Source organism: Hevea brasiliensis, chromosome 13, assembly GCF_030052815.1.
Source record: "Hevea brasiliensis isolate MT/VB/25A 57/8 chromosome 13, ASM3005281v1, whole genome shotgun sequence".
Taxonomy (NCBI): Eukaryota; Viridiplantae; Streptophyta; class Magnoliopsida; order Malpighiales; family Euphorbiaceae; genus Hevea; species Hevea brasiliensis.
In genome coordinates this window covers 12627814-12645060 of record NC_079505.1, presented here as the reverse complement: position 1 = coordinate 12645060, position 17247 = coordinate 12627814, and the positions used below count along the sequence as shown (strand labels likewise).

The 17247-nt window shown below is 29.3% G+C and overlaps 3 protein-coding genes across 7 annotated transcripts; 2 read left to right on the top strand and 1 right to left on the bottom strand.

The window, feature by feature from the left end:
* Nucleotides 1-1872: 1872 nt before the first annotated feature.
* Nucleotides 1873-8530, top strand: LOC110663830 (uncharacterized). 5 transcript variants are annotated; one of them, XM_021823259.2, is made up of 5 exons: nt 1873-3542; nt 6812-7260; nt 7337-7562; nt 7750-7985; nt 8073-8530. In XM_021823259.2, the coding sequence occupies exons 2-5, from the start codon at nt 6826-6828 to the stop codon at nt 8256-8258; spliced, it is 1083 nt and encodes a 360-aa protein (XP_021678951.1). In that variant the 5' UTR covers nt 1873-3542; nt 6812-6825; the 3' UTR covers nt 8259-8530. The 5 variants fall into 5 exon arrangements, with proteins under 5 accessions (XP_021678951.1, XP_021678948.1, XP_021678947.1 ...); XM_021823256.2 differs by having other exon boundaries at nt 1879-2240; nt 3470-3542; nt 7750-8530; XM_021823255.2 differs by having other exon boundaries at nt 1879-2240; nt 3227-3542; nt 7750-8530.
* On the bottom strand, nt 6148-16740 carry LOC110663832 (uncharacterized). The gene is made up of 2 exons (XM_021823260.2): nt 16039-16740; nt 6148-6432 (listed from the first exon to the last, which is right to left on the bottom strand). Exons 1-2 carry the CDS (start codon nt 16560-16562, stop codon nt 6375-6377), a joined length of 582 nt encoding a protein of 193 aa, XP_021678952.2. The 5' UTR covers nt 16563-16740; the 3' UTR covers nt 6148-6374.
* Nucleotides 11661-12508, top strand: LOC131171836 (uncharacterized protein At3g17950-like). Its single transcript, XM_058131847.1, has 2 exons — nt 11661-11855; nt 11953-12508. Exons 1-2 carry the CDS (start codon nt 11772-11774, stop codon nt 12463-12465), a joined length of 597 nt encoding a protein of 198 aa, XP_057987830.1. The 5' UTR covers nt 11661-11771; the 3' UTR covers nt 12466-12508.
* Nucleotides 16741-17247: the final 507 nt, after the last annotated feature.

Here is a 17247-nt window from a genome sequence, read left to right as displayed (position 1 = left end):
AATAGAATTTGTAAAGGTAGTCCCTAACTCAAATTGTATAGTTGTCCCTTGTTTAAACTAGCTGGTTAAATTTATAAAATATTTTTTGCTTAGAAAAGGATCCTTGTAGGCCTCGGTGGGTATTATAATTATTGTTGTGAGCCTGAGACCCTGTTTTTTGTGGTTATTATGTTTTTCTTATAGAGGTGTTAGGTCTAATTATAGGGGAGACTCTATTAAAATTTCGGTAAGACCTTAGGAATTATTCTTATTTTTTTAATTAAATTAATTGATTAATTCTGTCAGTAAATTGAGAAAGGTCTGCGTGTCTATATAGGTGATCAATGCTGGCTAACTTTTCTTCTCTCCAGTCGAACCATCTGCAATCGGGTCGATCAGTCTATGAATTGGATATTGATTATTTTTATAATTTCAATATTAATTATATACCTGGCATGCTCATGCATTTCACAAATAATTAATTATGCATTTAAATAGTTAATATATTATGGGCATTTTTGGTTGCTGTATATTTAATTATTGTTAATTATTGTGGTTGTCACCCTGAGAATAATTTAGAGCTGTGTATGTGTGTTGTTCTGAGTATGATATGGATATGAATATGGATAAGACGGGTAGTTGCAGCTGGAGCTTGACTCGTTGGGACCCGATTCTTATATATACATAAGTCAAGGTGAGTACAACTTTGAGTTGATCTTGCTGACCCCTACATTTGTATTATTAGGAGAAAATCCTGCTTAAGTTGACATCACTGGCAGGTATTAGAATTAAGAGAGCTGTATAGGGGATTAGCTCTCATATATATTTATTGATGTGATATACTGCGTATGTGAGTAGCTCAAAATTAATTTCTCGTGCGAATATTATGTAAATTATTTGTTATATGTGATAGATGTACATTTCATGGTAGGCTAGCAATAGTTGTAGGTAGTTATAGAAATTACATTTATAATCAATATCTAAACTCTTTGAGTCAAAACTTATTCTTATTCAAATATTTTTTTCCTAGGTTGCAAGAGAAGTGAGTTTATTTCTTTAAATTTAACCTGCATTTTTCTACACAGTTTGTGTTTATTAGTTTTATAATTTATTGCGTCTATTTATTTATTGACTAAAGTTCCATTGTGATATTGGTTTGGATACACATATATTGTATTAATTAATGAAAAATTTATGATATTAAATAGTTTATTCATGATGGGTATCAGGGTTGAACTGGAATTTTCTAATTTTGGTTTTTTTGATAAAAATCAGGTTGAATTGACCTAAGTAAATTTATAGTATTTTATTTTATTTTTATCTGCATGTTGAGTCTTGATTTTAGTCATGTAATGAGTTTGAGAATAATGAGGCTTATTACGGGTCTCGAGATTTTTATGTCAACCTAGGTTATAGTGTTAGTTCAGCTCAGAGATCCGGTCGTGACACCAAACTGCTTTTCTGAATAAAAATAATTTATATTCTATTAAAAAAAATAGTTTGAAAAAAATTATTTTATTATTTTAATATTTTTATATTTAAAATTTATTAAATTTAATTTTAAATTATTTTTTTATATTTTTTAATTAATATATTTAAAAAATTAAAAATTTCAATAATAATTTTAATAAATATATTTAAAAAAATAATTTTTTTAATAATAATTTTAATAATAATACCAAACAAGTGTAGCGAACTCTAAGAATAGTCGTGGGCAGGCCATTATACATCCGAGATCATAGGCAAAAGGGTAAAAAAAATTTTTTTAAAATTATTTTCTTTTAGAAGAAAAAATTGGCAGTCTAATAGGATTGGACTATTCTGGTGAAAAAAAAGGGAGAATCTGAACGATATTGAAATTCAGTCAAAACCGGATAGACGGACCCCACAACCCGGTGAACCCGATAGACCCACTAGAAACCGGGTCTCACCGAAACAGACTGGAAGCTTTTAAACAATCGCCATTTTGGGTTCCTACTTGCCATTCCCAATTCTCTTTTGCATTCAAGCTTCCACCTGCTGTTATCAGCTTCTCATTCGCCTCCCTCTAGCTCTCACATACTTCGCCGACGGTGAGGGTTGGACATTGACTCTCCGGCGTTTCACTTCTCACTTCCGGTTCGGAATTTGATTGCGTTCACTCAACACGGACAGACGATACAAATGACACAGAGTTATCGCTTTCTGTTTTGACTCTTGATTCTGTTACTCAAGCTTTGGCTCCGGTGACAGTTGGATAATTGTAGTTCCGGCAGTTTAAGGTACCATTTGAGATAGGGTTGCAATTATTTTGAATTGTTGGTTATAAATGGTTAATGTGGCTTGGTTCTTCAAGTTGATGAGTTCAAGTTACAAAAATTGATGGGTTTTTCCACTAATTGATGAGTTACTTGCTGTTTGATTAGTGTTTGAGAAACAAAAATTGATGGGTTGATGGTTCTTCTCTGTGTAATTTTACTTTACCATTGATTCTTAAAATCCAATTTCTTTAGCTAGTAGAAGCCGGAGCATAATTTTTTTATTATTAATTGGTAACTAAATCTTTTTTTTTTTTTTTTGGGGAGGGGGTGGAGGTCATTGCTTATCAGCCATTTAACACAACCATCTCTAAGGGCGGCGGGTGCGTGGTTATCATTGCTTGTCCGCCATTTAACACAACCATCTCTCTTATAATGATAATTTCATCCTGGGTTTGTTTCTAATGCTTTTTTACCCCCTTTCCTTCCATTGTATGTCTTACTGCAAATGATTCACTGGACTTTAATCATTTGATTGTAATGACTACATGTTTTGTGTTATGGGACGCCCTTAGAGTGGATTGCAATGTATTTATGTAAAATTTCGTAAAAGAGAGAGATCAGATACCAATTACCAGCAGTGTCAATCACTCAGAAGATTTACTTTAAACATTCATTTTCTGGTTGTATCTTCAACTGTTAATGATCTTTATCTTTGAACCAGTTTAATTGTGAACTTTATGCCCAAACTGTTAATATTGATATGGAACGTTAGTAGTAATAAGATACTTAGGAATAGGATATTCAATCATTCACATTCAGTTTTCCTGTGTTCAAGTGGCTAGAGCTGGACTTTGATTAAAAAAAAAGTATCTAGAGCTGGAATTTGGTATTGATGTTATGTTGGCTGGATTATCTTGGTTGAAGTCCAGAGTTCTAGAGTAGGTTTTTAGGAGCTGATATTTTAGCTATGCCCTTAAAGCCCATTTTGTTCCTTTTCAAACAAGGAGGGATCATTTGCTGCTACTCCTTGGCACCCTGTATGCATGATTGTTGCATCGGGGTCTACTCTATGAGTAATTGCTTCAAATGCCGGAGAGGAAATGGAAATGGTAGAATTGAAATGGCTAAATCATATTTTGGCCCTTATTTGGAAGATTGAGAAGTGGTTTGTCTTCAACCTTTTGAATGGGATTTCTTTTTCCCCTATTCGTCAATTTGATGTCCATGGCTTGCTGCCTCTCTCTTGCCAGTGCTGCTACTTTATCTCAAATCTCCTGAACTCAAAGTCTTCAAGCTTACACATCTAACTTGAAGGGATAAAAGGTTTGTCCCTTCTCACATCTCATTTTGCTTTTGTATTTTATTTAACTCTATATGTTGATATTTCAAGGCTAAGGCCTAATAGCACCATTTTCTGTTCTCCAACATTTGGATTATTTTCCTGTTGTTGTACCTCCTTAAAAATTTTTGAGGTTAGATTGCCTTTACATTTTTGAATTTGGAGTTGATTGTAAAGTTATGGAAATATACAGCTCTACTCTATTCCTCAATGCTCTATGCATCCCAGTACTCAGTCTACAACTAGGAGATATAAAATTACTTGTCCTAATAGTTTGGAGGAAGAAATCCCCATTCTCAACTGTTTAGAAAGCCTGCCTTTTCATTGTTGAGTTTTAATTTTTTTTTTTTTTGAATATACAAATCAATCCTTAGACATGTAAGTTGCACAATTTTTTACCTAGTGCCATAACTTTTCTATGATTCACATTTTTCACAACATGATTGTTGATTACTGTTCATGTAAAATTTGAATGCCATCTTTTATTAAATATAATAATGAGCAGAACTGTTGTATTATTGATGAATATTTATTCATATGCACATAATTTGAATTTTTTTTTTTATGGACAATGAATATAAAGTATAAAACATTGTAGTAAATCCAATGTAAAGATATACATGCCTTGGATATTGAACCCATGAGTCTTGCCTAATAATTTTTTGGCATGATAATGTTATGATTTCTCGCTCAGGATGTAGTCACAGGCCTATTAATAGTGAAATCTGATTTAAAAGTTAAAGCTTTTATTTTACCTCGATTCTTTCCTCAACTTATTGTTGCTAAAAATATGAGCTTATTAAAGGGTAGCTCTAACCTTAGACTCATTGGAGAAGAGAGAGTCTAGATCTCAATTTAATTGAAAACGTTCTATTTAATTTTATTAATTCAAGTGACCCCTTTTATAAGAGAGGTTTACGTAAGATTTATTAAAACTCTACTAGAATTAGAAGTCCTAATAGTGATGGCAATCTCTGTATAACAGGGATTACAATTCTGAAAAGGAAATAACTCTTAATTAAAACAAAAATTAATATCTAATAATAATGGGAAGTAAATCCTGAAAATTCAACCAGCTTTGCCGAAGAGTCTCACAATGCGTCCCATAACATCACTCCCCCTTGGAGAAAGAGCTTGTCCTCAAGCTCAACAGTAGGATAAAACTATGAATCACCCATAGTCCCTTACTCCGTTGCTTCCTCTGAATCATCCATCTCCAACCAAAACAACTTCTTACATCGATGCTTGGAGGAATATGGTTCGTCACAAGTATAGCAAAGCCCCTTTGCTCTTCACTTATCCATCTCTAGACGGCTCAATCTTTTAATAAAGGGAGACGAAACATTTCCTATACTGGAATTCTGTAATATGCTAATGGCCTAGTTGGCAGTAGCCTTGGTTATGGACAGAATTGATGAAGTAGGTGGTGCTCTTCTATTGGACCATAAATTTATCCAATTTTCTTCCAACTGCTGTTTTCTTTCAAAGGTTTTTGCTAGGTTCATAATTGCCACCAAGTTCGGGGGATTTTGCATCTCTACATCAATCCGGATTGAATATTTCAGGCCTGTAGTAAATAAATCAACTTGTTGATTTACTCGAACTGTTGTTGTACAAGCTAGAAGGCTTTGGAACTAGCGTTGGTATTCCACCGTTCCTGTCTACTTCAGATTAGCCAAATCGCCCAAAGGATTGCCATTGAGTGGAGGCCCAAATCTCAAATTGCAATATTCTTTGAACGCGTTCCACGATAGTCGGGGTTTTTCTTGTTCTAATTTGTAAAACCAGAGTTGTGCCTCTCCCTTCATATGGAATGCTGCGAGGTTTACTTTATCTGTTTCTAGCGTCCGTTGGTTTGAAAAAAATTATTCATATCGGTGTAACCAAATCAACGAATTTTTGGATCCATCAAATGTTGGAAAATCCAACTTCGTATACTTGGTACTACCTCTGCCTCGAGTTTTGCTTTTGTTTTTCCATCAATTATATTTTTGTTGCCTTTGTTGTTGTTACTGCTACCTAAGCCACCCTCTGTTTCTTGTAATTTCCCTGAATGAACTCTTGTAATTGACGGTACAAGTTTTGTAATTGGGATTCCAGTTTCAACTCTAATTGCTTGATCCGATCTTCCATTTTTTATTTAGCCTGTGCTGCTCTTGCTTCGATCAATGCTTATATTTCTTGGAATAGCACCCTTAGTTCTTCTCTCGGAACTCGTCCATGACAACCGGCTTTGATACCAATTTGTTATGATCTCTCACTCAGGATGTAGTCATGGGCCTATTAATAGTAAAATTTGATTCAAAAGCTAAAGCTTTTGCATTAGCTCGATTCTTTCCTCGACCTGTTATTGCTGAAAATGTGAGCTTGTTAAAAGAGAGCTCTAATCTTAGACTCATTGGAGAAGAGAGAGTCTGGATCTCAATTTAATTGAAATAGTTCTGCTTAATTTTATTGATTTAAGTGACCTCTTTTATGATAGAGGTTTACACAAGATTTATTAGAATTCTACTAGAATTAGAAGTCGTAATAATAATAGCAATCCCTGTATAAGAGGGATTACAATTCTGAAAAGGAAATAACTCTTAATTAAAATAACAATTAATATCCAATAATAATAGGAAGTAAATCCCGAAAATTCAACCAGCTTTGCTGAGGGGTCCCACAATACGTCCATAATAGACAATTAGGCAAAAACTGTTTGGTTAGTAGCATATACATATTATAAATTATAATATTGCAATGTGCGGACATAAATGTTTAAAAAGTGGCAACATCATTTTGTTTAGCTTTCATCAACGAGCTTAAGCAAAGCTCTACACAAAATCCGCTCCATCATGCCACACTTGCAGCCCCCTTTCTCCCCCCTTGTCTCTGTCCAAAAAAAAAAAAAAAAACTTAGCATAACATTGGCTGAATCTTTTTGGAGCTCTTGGTTCTTCTATGAAGTAATGTGATTGGGTATGAAAAGAGGGAGAAAATACAGTGGATTTAGGGGAGAAAAGAATCAGGAAGAGGAATGACACGAAAGACAAACCTCTGGTACCATATTGATGTATATAGCTTCTTCTCTGTTCTAAATAATTCCTTTTCGTTTTTTTTTTTTTTTTTTTTTTTGGTACTTTGCTTTGCTTTTCCCCATTTTATTTGTTTGTGGATAGTTCCTTCTCTTAGTAGTATTAAAGTATGGACCTATGTTTTCTTCTTTTCATGCAGCAAATTTGACGCATCTAATGTATATTATTGAGTGCAGAGGTTAATTTTGCCATGGAGAGCTTTGATGAGAAGGATGGAGTTTTTGGGAATTATATGCCGAAAGAACTAAGTATGAGTATAGCCAATGGTACCAAATTTGTAGATGAAGTACTAAGTGGTCAAAGTGACCGTTGTCTGGAAAATTTCCGCATGGATAAGCAGGTGTTCTACAAGTTATGTGATATTTTGCAAGCCAAGGGCCTACTACGCCACACAAATAGAATCAAGATTGAGGAGCAGTTAGCCATATTCTTGTTCATTATTGGCCATAATCTACGCACTCGAGCTGTCCAGGAGTTATTCCGATATTCAGGAGAAACCATTAGTCGCCATTTCAACAATGTTTTGAATGCTATTTTGGCAATTTCATTAGATTTCTTTCAGCCTCCAGGATCTGATGTGCCACCAGAAATCTTGGGAGATCCTAGATTTTATCCATACTTTAAGGTAAAGCTATTGTAGTTTGATTTCAATCTCTTCTCTGAGGGTCATCTCTATCTCACTTTAAAAATTTTATATCTAGGATTGTGTGGGAGCAGTTGATGGCATACACATTCCTGTTATGGTTGGTGTGGATGAACAGGGGCCCTTCCGTAACAAGAGCGGATTACTTTCACAAAATGTTCTGGCAGCTTGTTCATTTGACCTGAAGTTCCATTATGTTCTAGCTGGCTGGGAAGGCTCAGCATCAGATTTGCGAGTTCTAAACTCAGCTCTTACAAGGCGCAACAAGTTGCAGGTCCCTGAAGGTATTGTATTGTACTGTTTATTTTATGGCTTGATTTAAGGTTATTTGGCTACCCAATGAGAAAGGATGTATTCGTGCAGAATATTTAATTTTGACATATGCATGAGTGTTTAATTTAGACATATATCATACATATTCTTGTACTCATTACATATTTTGTGCTCTCTTGAATATTTCTAATGGTGCAGGTAAGTACTATATTGTGGACAGCAAATATGCAAATATGCCAGGTTTCATAGCCCCATACAATGGGATTCCTCATCACTCAAATGAGTATTCCAGTGGTTATCATCCTCAAGATCTTAGAGAACTATTCAATCAAAGGCACTCTATGTTGAGAAATGCCACTCATCGTATCTTTGGTGCTCTGAAAGCACGCTTCCCTATATTGATGTCAGCTCCCCCATACCCTTTACAAACACAGGTTAAGTTGGTTGTAGCGGCATGTGCAATACACAATTTTATCCGTGGGGAGAAACCAGATGATTTGATTTTTGGAATGTATGAACAGGATAACATGATAGAAATTGAAGAATCATTGCCCCCATTAGATGTGGAACAGTCAATGATGCAAGTTGAGAAGGAGGCTGTGGACATTGCTTTTGAGACGGAACAGCTCGAGTTTAGTTCACAATTGCGTGACTCTATTGCGAGTAATATGTGGGATGACTATATCAGTGATCTGTCAGTTATGTAGATGGATTCAGTGCGGTTTTAGTTTCAGGATTGGGAATTCTTTTCAAGATCATTGGCCTTATAAAATTTTTGAATTTGATCTTGATCATGGTGTACATTGGCACACCTTTAGTTTGTTAATATAGCAAAGAAATATATTGGTAGATCATAACTTTACAAGTGCTTGCTGTACACAAACATTTGTGAGCAACTGTATGATAGGGTTAAAGTTATGATAAAAGTTACAGAATCATATTGACAGATTACTATTAAGTTGGAGGATTTTTGGTGCAATTGTATCTTCTGGCTTTGAAGAATTTCTTTCAACTTTAGTTTCTTGTTGGTTTGCAGAGACAGCGACGGATTTGGCTGTTTCTTCTTATTTCATGCAACTGTTATATTTACAACAGATAGATTCATTTTCTGTATTTAGTTTATTTAGTTTCTATAATTAAATCTTTAGCAATTCATACAGTTTTTATATTTATTTATTCACTTGTTATAGTATGCATGGTAGTATGCATCATAGTGAGTTACTACACTAAACTTTTTTTTTGTGTAATATGCCACAATATTATTTGTATAATCAAATGATGAGATTATGGTAGACTTGGCCCTTGCTCGGTTTGAGTCTATTTTCGGTTTTGGCCGAACCGAACTTGAATCGAATTGAGGGATCAATTTTCAATGATTTTGGTTCTTTACTGCTTCGGTATGGTTTTGATTTCAATTTAAGGGGTTTCGATTATAATTTGCTTGGCTTGAGACAATTCAATAGTAGAATTAATTTAAAATTTTTAAAGAAATCAGCCGATTGAACTGTTAATTTTAATTCGGTTTAGTTAAAAATTCAATAGAAAAATGGATTGCGACTAGCCCTTAAGACAGTTTTGTTCTGCTTAGTCCTGAAATATTGATTAATTTTGATTGATGCAATTTTAAATCCAACTCAAATTAAAGACAATAATGAATAAGATATCTACGAAAATATTTTACCTGAACTATAATAATATTTGTAATAGTTAGGTTCATATTAAATTTAATTAAAATTCATCATAAATTATTTAAATTCATCAAAAACTTAATTAATATTATCTGAAAAATACTTAAACCTATTTGAATGTGTATATTTTGATTAACCATTTATGTAAAAATATATTTTTTTATTAATTATTTATATTTTAAAAATTTTATAATATTATAAAATATTTAAATTATAATAAAAATTATTAAAATTATTATAAAATATATATTTTATAGTTAATTAATTATTTATATAAATATATTCAAATAACGGATACTAACACCGAAAACGAAATCCAATTTAAGTTCATTAGATATTATTCATTAAATTTAATTTTTTTAAAATCTAATAATATATTATTTAAATCCATTTAAATATGATTTGGTGGAATCTAATTCTTAAAAAATTTGATTTATCAATCGCTAATTCTTTTTTACAAAAATAAAATAGAATTAGATATTATTCATTAAATTTTATTTTTTTTAAATCTAATAATATATTATTTAAATCCGTTTAAATATGATTTGATGGAATCTAATTCTTAAAAATTTTGATTTATTAATCGCTAATTCTTTTTAACAAAAGCAAAATAGAATAGAAATAATAATAGATAGTCGTTAAAATTATGACAATTTTAACAAAATTCTTATTCTTATATATTCTACAAACTCATGCACTTAAAATTAAATGCGAGACTTAGGGGTGTACAAGAAAACCAAAAAACTTATAATTCCGAATAAATTGAATGAACCTAAATTGAAATTTGTGATTTTATATATTTAAATATTAATTATGATTTATAAATAAAGAAAAATCGAATTTTCAGTTCGGGTTTGATTTGACATAATAAAAAAATCATATTAAACTGCCCCGACCGAAGTTATATCCTAACTTTGTGTAATGTACATTTGAAGTTTTTATACAAATTACTAAGAAATGACTACTTCGTGTAAATCAAAATCAGTAGCTATTATTTAATATGGACTAAGGTTTCAAAGTTTCTTGTATTTTCTAAACTACTATTGCATATTTAAATTTCTTAGTATTAATTTTTATTTTTCAAACTTACAGGTGGATGGAAAGAAGAGAATGGGTATTTTCGTATTTTCATATGTTGATATTTATATCTCTTTATGGTTAGGTTGATCTTAGGAGATCTTTGGTATATCTGCTTGGAAAATACTATTTTGCTACTCTTAATTTTATAATTTGATTTGTTCGTTTCGGTTTTAACACTTTTAAAACCAATGATATTGGTTTTATAATTTGATTTGTTCATTTCGATTTTGACTTGGTCGATTTGGTTTGAATAAATATATTAAATCTGACCAAACCAACCTGTACACCCCTAGTGGGAACTAAGCAAAATGCATACACACTCATCCCCAACTAAGCATGATTAGCTTATATAGTTGATTGTTAATCTATGTGTAACTTTTTGTTTTTGTCATTTTATGATTACTTTATAACCAATGATGAATTGTCGGCAGCAGCCCAACAGGAAAAAAAAAAAAAAGAAACAATAAAAAAAATTGAAAATTATGGGATTTTTTAGCCTTTCTTTCCCATTAGCTGTTCTTAACATCGGGTGGATTTTGGTTTGAGCTGATTTCAGTTTGAATTGATTTCGGTTTAAACCAGTTCAAAATTCAAATCATAAATTAAATTTCAATTTCAATTTTAGTTTAGTTTTAGCTCGATCTGATTTAAATTTAATGGTTCAATTTTTTTTTCATTTTCTTTTTATTTTTTTTAATAAAAAAAGTGTTCTACTATAATTATTCAGTTCGATTTTAGTTCAGTTTCAATTTGAATGAAATACAGATTTAATCAATTTTAGTACATTCTGATCCAATTTTGATTATGATTCGGCCATTAGCCACCTCTAGTCTAAATTTTTTTCATTTGTTAAGGATTTTTCTTATTTAAATTTGACTTATAATAAATTTAATATATATAAATAATATAAATTTTATATATTTATATTTTAAAATTATATAATAAATAGGATATAAATAATAATTTTCCTTTTCATGAATTGATTTTCAACATTTTTCAACATTCATTAACAATACTTAATAATGGCATTGTCCCCATTTGGAGCATAATTTAAATTTAGAATAAAAAGGAAAACATCTTAAATAATATGAATGTGAATTGGTATTGTTATGTTATGTTTATATTTATTTTAAATTTTGATGAAATTATTTAATTTTTATTATTAAAATATATTAAATTTAAATTCTAAATTATTTTATAATATCCTTAATTAATACATTTTAAAAAATATTTTCAACTTTATTAGAGTTTTGTTATATAAATTTTTTTATTAAAATAATTTTTTTAATTATAATTATTTATTTATATATATTTTTATATTTTTATTAAATTCATTCCACATTATCCGCCTCTCAAATGTCAAACTTGTCAGCTCTTTGATCCTATTCCTTGCCCAATAATTTAAGCTTCCTTCCCACTACCCGACACTTCTCCACAGCCACCGCGCGAGAGATGTCAGATCCAACCAATGACATGCTTCCGCCACCGTCTTCTCCGACTAGCTCCTCCGTCTCCTCCTCCGATCTCGACACTGAGGTGCCCATCGACCCTTTCTCCCAATACCCATATCTTCAAGATTAAATTTTCTTTAATTTTCCTCTCTCATTTTTTTTTTTTTGGTTTTATTATCCAGTCCACAGGTTCTTTCTTCCACGATAGAAGCACCACATTAGGCACTCTCATGGGCGTCACTTCCACTGCCATTGCTTTCAGAGCACCCTCTCAGCCACGTGATACAAACTCGATTACCGTCGCCGGTGCCGGTGCTGGTTCCGTTGTGTCTTCGTCAACTGGGGCGAATCGCAACAACAAGAAAAAGAAGAATAAAAGAGCTCCGGTGGAACTACTGCGGCGGCGAAGATGGTGGAGGCTTTGTAGTGATGGCGAGGCAAAGCCGGCGTCCCTTGGAGAGTTTCTGGAAGTTGAACGGAGGTTTGGAGATGGAGCTTTATACGGTGATGCTGCGGCGGAGCTTGAAGGCGTGATGGTGGCGCCGCCTAGGGATGGAGTAAATGGACGGGTTTTGTTCGCCGATGGGAGGGTTCTGCCTCCGGCCGGTGAGATTGATGATGGAACATCAACGGCTGGGATTCTTTGTAGATTTCCGGTTTCACTTACTGGGATATGTAGTGGTGGAGTAGTATAGATTAAAATTTTATTTTATTTTATTTTTATTTATTTGTTATTAATTTAATTTATATTGAATTCTCTCATAGAAAAATTAACTTAATTTATTGAGAATTGAAGTTTTGAATTTTTTTTTTATAAATAATTGAAACTTTTAATTTTATGATATTAATTTAAAATTTTATTTTAAATTAAAATAAAAAAAATTATCTTTAATTTTTTTAAAGTTTTGATAAGAAAATAATATAGTGTCAAAAAAATATGATTTATATATTTTATAATAGAAAATTTTACAAGAAATTTATACAAATAAGTTATTTTTATTTAATATCTTTTAGAAAAATTATCTAAATAATAAAACTCAAAATTTATTATAATGATTAATATAAGGTTTTTATTAAGGTTCATTTTTAAAAAAATTATTATTTTTTATTTTTTTAGTGTTTAAGACACTCAAGAGATTAAATTATTAAAAAATATTTTTTTAATTAAAATAAAAATTAAAAAAATATTTTTTCTTTTGAATGGAAAAATTATTTTTTTTTGATTTATATAATTTACTAATTTAAAAATTAATTCATGAGTTAGAAGTTTTTAAAAGATAAATTTAGTGAATATATATATATATATAATTTATTATTATAAATAAATAATAAAGAATATTTTTAAGAAAAATACTTTTTAAATATAAAAATTATTTTTTTATAAAATAAATAAGATCTGAATAATTTTTTAAAATTTTAAAATGATAATTTATAAAATAATGTATACTTTATGAGTAAATATTTTTATCATATTAAAATAAATAAAATAAAATAAAGTAAATTCACATTTGAATTATGGCAAATTGAAAGAGGAGACGACTTGTGGTTTACTTTTCACAGAAATCACATGGCAGTCACTCACTCTCTGATGTGTTCGTTGATGATATGTAATGATACCTCCGACAGTAATTATTATTTATTAAAGTTTTGTATCATATAAATTTATTAAGCACCGCTTTCATATTTATGTCTATATTTTTGGGATAATCTTTTAAATTAAATATATAATTAACTTTCCTAAAAATATATATTTTTTATTTTTTAATATCATTTTTCACACAATTTGAATTAACGAAAACTTCATGAGAGTATTTATCTTGAGTTATAAGTTTATTAAATTAGTTTATAAATTTTAAATATAAGTTGGCTTGTTTATTTATAATAATTTTTTAATTTATAAATTAAAAAAAAATTAGAGACGGAACTTTTCATTTTAATGCTTATAAGTGTATAAACATATAACTATTTAAAATTTTAAATACTTATAAGTCTAAATTAGTTTAAGTGTTTATAGTTAATTTTTATAGTGTCTATAGAAAACTCGAACTCATATGAGAATGAGAATAAAAATTAGTGTATCCACCGTTAGATTAAATTTTTGCATATAAATTCGTACATTATATATATATATATATATTTTAATTAATTTTGTACATATTTCGATACAAATATTTAATCTTATAGTAATTAAGCTCGTTCTTATATAAATTCAACCTTTTTATAAGTTAAGTCAAATATTATTTAATAGCCAAATAAATAAAAAAATCTGAATTATTTTACGCATATAAATTATTTTTTTATATATAAATATTTTTAAAATATAAATTATTTTTCATAAAATAAACAGAGTCTTAATTTTATTTATTTTGTGGATTTTAACCACATAATCTGAATTAAAATTTGAAGCAGATTAAAATCAGCTTAATTAAAGTTAAGATCATAATTGATTAATGAATTTAATTAGATTGATATTGTGATTACTTCCTCCTATAATTCAACTTAATGATCTAATTTGATTCAAATTGTTTTAATAAAAAATTAATAACAAATTTCAATTCCTAAATCATTTTAATTAAAAATTAAATTAAAAATAAAAATTGTCATCCAATCGGAATCATAATCCTTGCGACATAATTCAAGATCATTCTCTTTATAAATCAGAATCTATCCATTCTCTTTATAAATCAGAATCGACCCGTAATTAAATTTATTTATGACACCTTTTACTATTTTATAATATAAATTTTAAAAGTTATAAAGATTATCTATCCCTAATATTCTAAAGTAAGATAAATTTTATTTGCAATAATTTAATTTTATTAATTATTTCATTTTAGTTATCATATTTTAATTTATTTAAATAAAATTATTTATCTCTAGTATCACTTTGATTAGAATATTATAGAATATTCGATAAGTCTTATATATATATATATATATTTATGTGATTTTAAATTATAAAAAATTTATCTCTTCTTCGTATCAAATTAAAAAATCAAAGAAAAAAAATGTAATCTGATCTGGCAAATATATATATATTTGTAAATTAATATCTGTATTTGAATTAATTTCTATAAAATCACATAAAATACTACATTTTGATGGGAGATTCTACCAAATTATAGTATAAATATCTATTAGTAAAAATAAATAAATAAAAGATAAATAATTTTATTGAAACAAATTAAAATATAATAACTGAAATAAAATAATTAATAAAATTAAATTATTATCGAAGAAATTTATCCTTACGAATCATTTAAATATTATTTTATAATATTTTATTATTTTATTTTATAAAGAGAAAATACATCAGCCACAAGATTAAGTTAGGCTAGGCTTCAATTCTCATTCCTACTTTAATAGGTCAAGATTCTTTTTTATTTTCTAACACCTCAATAATTTAGGTAACTTTATATGATTGAATTATAAATAGTTAATTAAAGTGCTTAATTATTAAAAAAGACAACACCCCGTTTGGCATTTTGAATTCACAATACAGAATTTAAAGTATAATTTATTTGTAAATGATTTTTTATATTTAATATGCTGAAACTTAATACATATATTTGAATTAATTTCTATAAAATCTTATTTGAAATATAGGATTGAAAATTTATTTACATTTATTTCCTAAAATATATTTGGTATACTAATTTTATAAATAAATAATAAATTCATAATTATATTTATTTTATTTAACATAATAATTTTGTATTTGTGTTTTCTTTTTTATTAAGACATGTAATATGCTCATATTTTATACATTATTCAATGGGTTTTGTGAATAAAAAATAGGGTAAAAAAATAGATTTTGTGGGGAAAAAAAAGGTGAATGTATAGATAGTTTTGCCAAAAAAATTTTATGATAAATTTGTGAAATTTATTTAGAAATTTTGCCTATTTTAATAAAATTATAATAATTATATTTAATTTTATAAAATTCAAATAATAAAATTGAAATTTATATATGTTTTTTTTATTTCTAAACATAAAATTTTAATTTTAAAAATAAATTTCACAAAATTTTATAGAATTCACTCATCCCAAACTGGCCTAAGCCATCATATTTTAACAAACTTGTTACATTGACAATCACCTACTACTCATCTACTTCTAATATCAGCCAATAAATTTCACATATATATATATATATATATATATATATATATATATATATATATATATATATATATAATAAAAACCAAAAAGAAGCCAAAAAAAAAAAAAAAGACAAAAAGAGATTATTTTGGATCAGATTGGCCTACATGGATGGAGTTTCAACAATGGTCTCCAAAGCAGGCTTCCATGATCCTTGCTTGGAGTATCTCTCCACGAGCTTTGGCTGATCATCATCATCTTCAATATCATCAGTGCAGGAGGTTGAACTTGAAGCAATATGATCAATTGTCTTGATCTCTGAAGCCGTTGGAAAAATGCAAAACTCACTAAGAACTGGGAAAATCTTGGCCAAATTATTGTTCTTGAAAGCTTTGGTTGCTCTGCAGGAGAGAGAAGCCATTTCCTCTTGTGTAAGAACTGAGTAAAGCAAGTCCATAGGAAGAACAAAGTAGAGTTGGCGTCTCTCTAGCTCTTCATCAGCTGATAGGCCATAAATTCTTTGCCCAATTTTGAGACTGTTGAAATCACAGATAAATTTTCCAGGGTTTTCAAGCATGAGCTCTGCTGCTTTTACTGGCTTTGTGTAGATTTGCAAGGAACCATTGGACAGCAGGACCTTTACAACTCCATTGGAGATGATTGAAGGAGCACAAGAAGCTGCATTACCCATGAATGTTGAGAGAGAGAGAGAGAGAGAGAGATATGGTTGATGGAGTTTGTGGCAATCATGGATTATTTTTAAGTTGGAGATGAGATGGTAGTTAAGAAAAAGACAGAGAGAGGGTCCATTTCTAAGGTTAGCTGGTTAGGCAAGTTGTCTTCACTCTTTCAATCTCTATATTCTAATTGAGATCGCACTATAGCATAATTCATTGCCATGCAGATGGGTGCATGGATTCTTCATCCTACCTAGAGCATGTTTAATGCAATCAATCATTGAAGATCAATATTTGGTTAAATATTAGTAATCAATACTCTATAATTGTATATTTAGGCAAGAAGATGGGTGAGGCATGGACCAAAGATTGGGGCATTTAGCAGAGAGTTCACTTAAGGATGCTACCAAACTAATGATTGGAAATTGGAAATGGTAACAAGCTATATTCCTCTGTTCTGTATGATTTGTGCTCTTCACCTAACTTCCTTTTATCCTTCAAATAAATTTATTACCTTTATATTTATTTGTTTATTCCATGTGTATTAGTTTTTATATGTATCTTTTAAGGATTCATTTCAATATTTTAAATATATTAATTAAAATTTATTAAAAAATAATTTAAATTTAATTTAATATATTTAATTATAAAACTTTAAAATAATTAAATTATTTTTTAATCACATTTAAAATGTTACTA

Bases quoted from the DNA above. Each gene is read 5' to 3' on its own strand.
- LOC110663830 (XM_021823258.2), top strand. From the start codon at position 6,826: ATGGAGAGCTTTGATGAGAAGGATGGAGTTTTTGGGAATTATATGCCG. The intron at 7,261-7,336 runs GTAAAGCTATTG...TTTTATATCTAG, and splicing joins GATTTTATCCATACTTTAAG to GATTGTGTGGGAGCAGTTGA. The intron at 7,563-7,749 runs GTATTGTATTGT...CTAATGGTGCAG, and splicing joins CAAGTTGCAGGTCCCTGAAG to GTAAGTACTATATTGTGGAC.
- LOC131171836 (XM_058131847.1), top strand. From the start codon at position 11,772: ATGTCAGATCCAACCAATGACATGCTTCCGCCACCGTCTTCTCCGACT. The intron at 11,856-11,952 runs GTGCCCATCGAC...TTTATTATCCAG, and splicing joins CCTCCGATCTCGACACTGAG to TCCACAGGTTCTTTCTTCCA.
- LOC110663832 (XM_021823260.2), bottom strand. From the start codon at position 16,562: ATGGGTAATGCAGCTTCTTGTGCTCCTTCAATCATCTCCAATGGAGTT. The intron at 6,433-16,038 runs GTAGGCCAATCT...TTTTTTGGACAG, and splicing joins ATTGTTGAAACTCCATCCAT to AGACAAGGGGGGAGAAAGGG.